This window comes from Bombyx mandarina, chromosome 05 (assembly GCF_030267445.1).
Source record: "Bombyx mandarina strain Sakado chromosome 05, ASM3026744v2".
Lineage (NCBI taxonomy): Eukaryota > Metazoa > Arthropoda > Insecta > Lepidoptera > Bombycidae > Bombyx > Bombyx mandarina.
Window position 1 is genome coordinate 2366795 of NC_143212.1, and position 8996 is coordinate 2375790.

General features: G+C 34.1%; 1 protein-coding gene and 1 pseudogene across 2 annotated transcripts; one reads left to right on the forward strand and one right to left on the reverse strand.

The window, feature by feature from the left end:
- Positions 1-214: 214 nt before the first annotated feature.
- On the reverse strand, positions 215-3379 carry RpL19 (ribosomal protein L19). The gene is made up of 5 exons (XM_028175788.2): positions 3264-3379; positions 2968-3074; positions 2019-2182; positions 1320-1510; positions 215-413 (listed from the first exon to the last, which is right to left on the reverse strand). Exons 1-5 carry the CDS (start codon positions 3266-3268, stop codon positions 278-280), a joined length of 603 nt encoding a protein of 200 aa, XP_028031589.1. The 5' UTR covers positions 3269-3379; the 3' UTR covers positions 215-277.
- A 315-nt stretch (positions 3380-3694) lies between these two features.
- On the forward strand, positions 3695-7611 carry LOC149502891 (uncharacterized; annotated as a pseudogene). The gene is made up of 4 exons (XR_016323094.1): positions 3695-4684; positions 4772-4929; positions 5346-5763; positions 7441-7611. The product of XR_016323094.1 is annotated as an uncharacterized LOC149502891 (transcript).
- Positions 7612-8996: the final 1385 nt, after the last annotated feature.

The window sequence follows — 8996 nt, forward strand, 5'->3', positions numbered from 1 at the left end:
ACATTAATATTTCAACAATTATTATTGTTTTACTTGTTAAATTTGAATTTCAAAGTATGTTTTCATTAGGTATTCTTTTTTTATTATAATTGTATTCATCTTCGAGCCGATGAATTGCCAATGTTGTGTACGCAATTATTGTCACGTGCATCCAGGTCATAAATTAAATAGTTCATTTTCAATGTTAAATGTTTGTGATGTGGCAGTACTTTTTTAAATAATTTAATAAATAAAACAAAATTGTGTTTTTTTTTATTTATTGTTTACAACGTAGTGTTTACTTCTTAGCGGTAAGCGCGGCTTCGTCTTCTCTAGCGAAGGTCTGCAGCAGTTCCTCCTTCTTGGCGGCAATACGTTCCTCGCGGCGCTTGCGTGCCTCCTTCACTTTATTGCGGCGGGCCTCAGCCTGGTCGCTATTCAAAGAAGAAATTTAAAATTCTCAATTTAATTATGCAATTATGCTAAGATATTAACCGACATTAGTATAGTGACTCAGAATATACAATGGCATGTCGTCTTTTCGCACATTAAAAGTGTACAATTTCCAAAAATATTCGAAATTGAAAAAATATGAGGAATCATTTGGTATCACCAGTATTTTTCTCATAAATACTGTCAAAAGAGCGTAGTTTCGTTTTTTTTTTTTTTTCCTATGTTATGAGTGTTATTAACCGTATTAACAAAATTAATACATAATTCTATCTTACTTTAAAAGACTGATAATGTAACTGGTAAAAAATAAAAAATAAATGTTGCAAAGATGATTAATATTAAAAATATCACATGTTATACCTTTAAAATTTACAAAACCACTAAATTCAACTTCATTCATTACCTTTGAAGTCACTATATATGAAGGGCTTTTTTTAGTATTGGGGCTATTCACTGAAGCAGTTTTTTAAATTATTTTTACTTTTAATAAGCATTTTCAATTACATCTGAATTGATATAAACAAATTCGCATTTAAAATCTTCTAATATGTAGAATATGTTTATGGTAGATTATTTTCTTGCTGTAACCACAGCATTACAAAAACATGTATGCAGCAAAGAAAATGACAGAACAATGCAGTGAAGACGTACAATAGTCCTTAACCACTAGTCATTATGTAAATTATTTACATTATTAAAAATGTACTAATAAATTTTTCAAACAACTTATTATGAAATGGTTCTTTGACTTATTGAAATCACAAATACCATTGTTCAGATTTAAATACTTTTTTGGTGGCCAGTTGCCTATTTTGTTTATGGCAATTATGGTGCTGCAAATAGGAAATCTGACAGCATAGGCTAATATTGAAACCATCATTAATTACCTAAGCATCTTCGTCCTGGCCTTCTCAGCCTTCTTCCTGTGAATGTACTCCATGAGCACACGCTTGTTCTTGAACACATTACCCTTCGCCTTCATGTAGAGTGAATGGTATAGATGCCTGTCAATCTTCTTGGCAGTTCTGTACTTCAGGAGCAATTTTCTTAGAACCCTTTGTCTTTGTACCCATAGTTCCTGTTCAAATAAAATACTAAAAAATCAAATTATCTACTAGGCTTATTTTATAACTATATTTCTAATTTGTTTGCGGTTGAAGAAGCATATTAGATTTGCTACACCTCAAATAAAATTAATTACAATTGGCTTTCTTACTTCATTATAAAATAAAATTTTCTTTTTGTATATTTTTTATACAGAAATATTTAATATTTGTAATATTTGTAATATCTGTTACAAATATTATATGCTTTAGTAACAACATAACATTACAGTAAATGTAATACATTTCAGATTAAGAGAATCTTAAATCTAAAGAAGTATCTTTAAAATTTTTTTTTTTAATCAAAATACATCCTACCGATATTTAAAAGTAGTAATTGTGCTTACATACTATTAAAATCGTTAGGCTCGTTTACCTATATATGTAATTAAAAATTTTTTTTTATTACAAATAGAAAATTCAGGGTGGGGGGGGTCCTAAAATTTTACTTCTTATTTTAAAATAAAATTTGATATAGCATACCTTCTGTGGCATACGCGCATTGGCAGTACCTCTTCTCTTACCAAAGCCACAGTGACGACCCTTTCTACGTGCCTCTGTGTTTTTGCGGACACGAGCGCGGGAGTGGACTGCTACAGGTTTCTTGATGACGAGACCATCCTTGATCATCTTACGGATGTTCTGTCCTATAATATATACAACATATCTGTTTAATCTAATTATTGTAGGTTTGAAACTTCATTGTTTCACTAAAATGAGGTGTTTCAGGCCTAAAGATGTTCAAAAATCATAATTTATATTTTCCATTGGGTAAAATAATGATCAAGCTTGTCTGGTGTTAAGTGGTAACAAAATACCATGATGACTGTTGCTACCAGTGCAGGCCAAGAAAAAACCTTAAAACCTGTAATTACTAAAATTAAAATGGTTGCTGGTTGGATTTGTATTACAAGACAGAATTCCTTCATCATGAAATCGAGTACGTATTTAATGAGATAAATATTACTTGTCTGAGAATTTGAAAACCAGCACAGTCAAATCACTTGTAGTATGAGTATTATACCGGGCGACTTATTCTTTGGGTCACAACTTGACAAATTTTAGAACAAGTATTATGTATTAGGAGGCTTTAAAATTTGGCACTAACATCTTAACATACTAAGTTACATTGGTGTAAATTTGGTGGGAAATTCTACTTTTAGTGTAGGTATTACAAAAAAATAGTTCGGCAGGAGTTTTAAGGGCCTGGTAATGGAATTTTTAGAAGACAAAACACTTATGACCAGAGGCAATGTAAAGAAAATACGAGTAATCAGTAATTTGCCAAAATTTCTATCAGGATATAACTTGACAAAAAAATACTTAATTTGCACTTTGTTTATTTACACACTTAAAATATAAGTAGATTTCAATACTTCTGTCAGGCATCGCCCTGGCGTGTCATTCTCATATTGATAACCATTGTACTTACTGGAGTTGGTGTTTGCGATCTCATTGATTTCATTTGGATCCAACCACACCTTCTTTTTACCACATCGCATAACAGAGGCTGCAAGCCTCTTCTGCAGCTTGAGGGAACTGAAAAGACAGAAGCATCCCGGTTGACCACATGGTGTAACACGCGATTGATGGTCACGAAAGCGCCAAGTTCCTACTATAACTACAGTTTTACAATATATTTTATCACATCTTTCGTAAAACCACTAATTATACAAGTTTCCAGTATTAAAATCTCCCCGAAAACGCATTTTTTTTTCAGAAACTAACCTCATCCTGACACGGTGAGATCCAACGCACACAAGAAAGAAATAATATGGCCGCCAAACTAAGAGACGTCAATTTGCATGTACCGTGTCTATGTTCGACTCTTTACGCAATAGCCGACATCGACTAAATTTTTTTTAGTGGATTACTTTTGACTTCAGAAAGAAATATCTAAATAACTTTAATTATAATTTACAATTTTATCATAATTATTATTCTGTGTCGTACTTTAACTGCCTTAAGATAATATTTAGACGTGTACGTGGTTCCAAAGAACAAATGATTAACTTTTAACTTTTAAATGCTATTTTGTTTAAAGTACGAATTTGTAGAGGTCCAAACGACAATTTCATTGTCTAAGCTATAGGTCTACCAGAATCTGATGGCAAAAAAAAGTTTAAAAAATAGCGATTTTCGTATGGCAACAAAAAAAATGTCATCTGTCAAAACTGGAATTTTTAGGAATTGTTTTTGGTTTGGCTTCAAATTTCCTTTATAAAGTCGTGAAAATGTCGAAGAAACCTCTTCGATCGCAAGCAAGAAATATTGTTTTCAATGTTTATCAAAGAATACTTGATGAACAAGGTGCAGAACAAACACAATCATCGATATCGAGCCATGTGCAAGCGTTGACTGGTTAGTAGGAATGACACGTCTTGATACTTTGGTTTATTGCATTTTTCGTGTGTATTATATTATGTATACTAAACTTTGGTTTATTTCAGGGGTTTCTAATAGTATCATAAGACGAATTGTTGCTGAAGGCAGATCTAACAGAGGCGTATTTAGTCCACCCGGTAAAAAGAGGAAAGGTGGCAAAAAAAAAACTTGGATAGTGTTGATTTAGAATTGATCAGGAAAGAAAATTTTAGAAGTCGTCGTGGCCTAACGGTTAAGGCATTCGGTGCATTCGTGTTGAGCGATGCACCGGTGTTCTAATCTCAGGCGGGTACCAATTTTTCTAATGAAATACGAACTCAACAAATGTTCACGATTGATTTCCACGGTGAAGGAATAACATCGTGTAATAAAAATGAAACCCACAAAATTATAATTTGCGTAATTACTGGTGGTAGGACCTCTTGTGAGTCCGCGCGGGTGGGTACCACCACCCTGCCTATTTCTGCCGTGAAGCAGTAATGCGTTTCGGTTTGAAGGGTGGGGCAGCCGTTGTAACTATGAGTGAGACCTTAGAACTTATATCTCAAGGTGGGTGGCGCATTTTACGTTGTGGATGTCTATGGGCTCCAGTAACCACTTAACACCAGATGGGCTGTGAGCTCGTCCACCCAACTAAGCAATAAAAAAAATTTAAAGAAGTCCAATGAGTTTTACACCGTACGAAAAGAAATACCCACTGTCATGAAATTGCCATAAATTCTTCGGGAGGAAATCAATTTCAATGGAGGAAGAGAATCATTAAGGTAACAAAAATTAATTTCATTTATTTCAGTTTGAATATAATCTAAAAAGATAGTAATCTAAAAATAACAATCTTATTTTATCTTCAGACTTATTTTGAAAGACATTGGATTCTAATTCGTGAAGTGCCAATTGAAAAGGACTATTTTAATGGAGCGACATGACATAAAGATACACAGATTCAAGTATTTGGAGCTTATGCAAAATAATCCAAAAGCCGATGATAAGCTAGATGTAGCTTGAATGTGTGGAGTAACGAGAATGGATAGAATACGGAATGAAAATGTTAGAGGAAGTCTGAAAATGGCACCTGTGACAAAGCAGCTGAAAAGTGCGCGTTTGAGATGGTATGGACATGTAATGAGACGAAATTAAAATGAGGTTAGTAAGAGAGTGTTAACTATGAATGTGGAAGGATATATAGGAAGAGGTAGACCTAAGAAGAAATGGATGGATTGCGTGAAAGACGATATATTATGTAAGAGGGGAGTAAGCGAAGAAATGGTATATGATAGAGGAGTATGGAAGGAGAAAACATGTTGCGCCGACCCCAGGTGACTGGGAGAAGAGCAGGAGAATGATGATGAAAGTCGGTAAAGCTTAACAAAAGATACAATTTATAAATACCATATAATAATCAAGCAATTTTCATACCATAATTAGTTGAAACCTACATACACGGTTCATGTTCAGTGAACAAATGCAGGCAAAATAAAAATATTGCAGGCCCATAAAAAGTATTTCGGTAGGGCCTAGATGGATCATTGTACATGCTGGTGGAGAAAATGGTTTTGTGTCAAACTGTTGTTTGGTGTATAGGTCGCAGAGTACATCTGCTGACTACCACCATGATAATGATATGAATAAAGATAACTTTACAAAATAGGTTACGGAGAAGTTGATTCCCAACCTTACAAAACTTTCTCTGATTGTCATGGACAACGCCAAGTACCATTCTGTACAATTAAACAAACCGCCTACACAAGCCGACCGTATTGCTTTAATTTAAATAAAAGAATGGCTTCAATCAAACAATGTCCCTTACGACGATAGTTGGCGCAAATGTCAATGGGGTTGGCCGGTTAAAGCTTTTCTCAGATGTCGCCAGCGTAGCTTGTTCCCTTGTCACAGAGAGCCGCCATTTTGTGTGTTTTGCGTTCGTGATATTTCGGCATTTTGTGACTTTGATATGGTTCTTATTACTTTCTAAGTAGTGCTAAACAGTTTTACAACATGTATTCCAACTGGATAGTTAAAGAATTAAAGGAGGAGTTGAGAAAACGTGTTGCATCTTTACGAAGAAAAAAAGTGGATTTTGTCGAAAGGTACAATGTTGATGTTTTATTTTAACTTAGAAAACTTCTCTCAAACTGTTTCCGGTAGCTATTATAATAATAATATTAAATTGTGTACCTTAGGAACTTTATTCCTTGTAGCATGTGCAAAAATAATTGCTCATATTACACACATTACCTACCAACTAATGTATTATTTTACTTTTTTCAGATTAGAGCTACATGACCAAAATTTTAATTTTGAAACAAAATGAAAAAAATGCTCTAGCAAAATATGCTAATATATATGATTTGCTAGTGGAGCCATGTGGCATTTTCAATAGCCAAGAGCGCCCATATCTTGCTGCATCTCCTGATGGTGTGTTGGGCGAAGAAGCTATAATTGAAGTGAAATGTCCATACGCTAGCAGAAAACATGAAATAAATATATCAACGGTGCCTTACTTAGAACAATGTAACGGGATATTGTCTCTAAAAAAACCTGCCCATATTATTATCAAATCCAAGGACAGTTATACTGCTCAGGCAAAACATACTGCAACTTGGTCATTTACACCTACAAGGACATCAAAGTGATTTATGTTGAAAAAGACAATAATTTTATAAATAATATGTTAAATAAATTAGATATCTTTTATGAAAATATTTTCAAAGAAGCATTGTATGAAAAATATCTGTATTATAACTATACACTTGTCGAAATAAAAATCAGGAATATTTTTAATTATTTTTATTGACAATTCCTTCTCTAAAATTACATAAGTAACTTCTCTACTTTTTGTTTCTTCAGAAACTGGTTTCATATTCCATGAAAATATAGATGGTACAGCACCTTCCTTCAGATATTTATGTTAATATTTGACACCTGCAACACAAAGAATAACATTTAAATATACTATCACAAGGAAACCTGACCATAGTTTCAAAATATTTGTTATTGCAATGGATGCAGCGATTTAGACAGAACTTTCAATAGTAACAGCTGATAATGAACAACAGCTCATGAGGAATGTGTTTCCTCCAGTCTGATTTTGTGTTTGTTAAAAGGTTCCTTACAGCATAAATCTACTTGCAAAATATGTTAGCAACTAATAGTGTGCCTAACTAATTATTATTGGATTTTTTTAATAAGAGAACAAAGATGTGTGCTACACCTAGTCATGCATTATATATATTTGACAGAAAGAAGCATACCTGTGTATTTACTAATGTTTTCATAGTCAGATTCCACAAAGTGTTTACGACATAACCTCGAACTTTTTGTGTGAGCACTTTTTTCGCGTCAAATGGCCTTTAACCACAGTCTTCCAATTTTCTTGTCCTTCGAGAATTGATGTAATCCAATTTCTGAGCATATTGGTACAAAACAACGCGTCATTGTGCTTAAAATAATTTTTAATCAAAAATTCCAATACAAATATTGAATGTTATGGGAACAATGCACACCAGCGCCACTTTGACAGTTGCCAACCCCATTACTAGTAGCAGTGAAAAATCATAAGTCTGAACCTAAATATCAGATAGATGAGATTTTAAAATCACACGGCCACAAAGTCTTGAGGCTCCCACCATATCATTGTACATTAAACCCCATAGAATTAAGCGGAGGAAGATCTACCCACCTTGAGATATAAGTTCTTAGGTCTCAAATATAGTTAAAACTGCTGCCCCACTCTTCAAACCGAAACGCATTACTGCTTCACGGCAGAAATAGGCAAGATGGTGGTACCTACCCGTGCGGACTCACAAGAGGTCCTACCACCAGTAATTACCAGTATGTCACAAATAGAAAGACATGTTGCTTATACTGACATAAGCATGTAAATGTCAGCAGCTGCAAATCTTTTTGTCTACCTACAGCTAGTAGCCTCGAGGGGCTTACTAACTTCGTCGAACATGTAGGCGAGCTTACCGGGCTCACCCACTCACCTCAACCTCAACCACTTAACGTCAGATGGGCTGTGAGCTCGTCCACCCAGTAAGCAATAAAAAAAAAAATAAGTATAGTAGCCGGCAAACTTCTTGAGCATTTGTCGACGTAGTGGGGGTAAGTTCGCGCATGGTACACTCACGTGCAAAAACATTATTTACTCTGCGTCATAATGCCATTAAATTATGAAAATCAACATATTATGTATTTATTTATATATTTATTAGAACATCAACAAAAAATATAGGTTAATAATTGTAATAATTTAATCTTAGGGTAAAATAGATATTCCTTCTATTAAGTCAAAACTAGAGCTGTTGCCAGGTCTTGGTTCAGTTGAAGCGAAGCTGGTATTTGTAATTTTTTTTTCGTTATCCTAATCTTGACCATCATCATCATCACTGTTTTCATCACCCGAGTCGCTATCATCATGATGAGTCGACATAGGGCTCATTGGTGTAGTTTACAACTCGGTCGGTTCGGTCTTCTTTTTTGTCTATAATTAATTATGTTTTGGGGATATTCGATTCGTAGTAATCGAATGTTACTTTTTTCAATTACCAGCTTCCGATTACTTTCTGTTTTTTTAGCCTAGCTCTTTCATAATTCGTCGTAAGCTTCATTCCGAGCCATTAAAATTTATATCTTCTTTAGATTTTTCGAAGCCTTTCTACGATACGGAGTTTCGCTGCTTGATAAGTAGTTTACATAGATATATAGTAGTTTACATAGTAGATTACATCTTTTTATTACAGATTGAACGAAACTATCCATCCCAGTAACTTTCTTCTTCCCTGATCTTTTCTTACCCGGAGGCCGAAACACGGCGAGCAAGCTAGAGCCTTGAGCTTCGTTAATAATGCACCTAACAGTACTCACTGATATTTTTCTTGCTTCCGAAGTCTGTTTTACTTTTTCCATATCATTCTTCCCCTGTTTTATAATGAAGCAATATACGTCGTACACAATTTTTCTACCCTTTCTTTTGAATACTACACCAGTTTGTCGCGGCATAGTGTATTTTTTATAAAAAATCAACAAACACTTAACATATAGCAATGGCAACAAAGTCAACAAGCAATTATAACA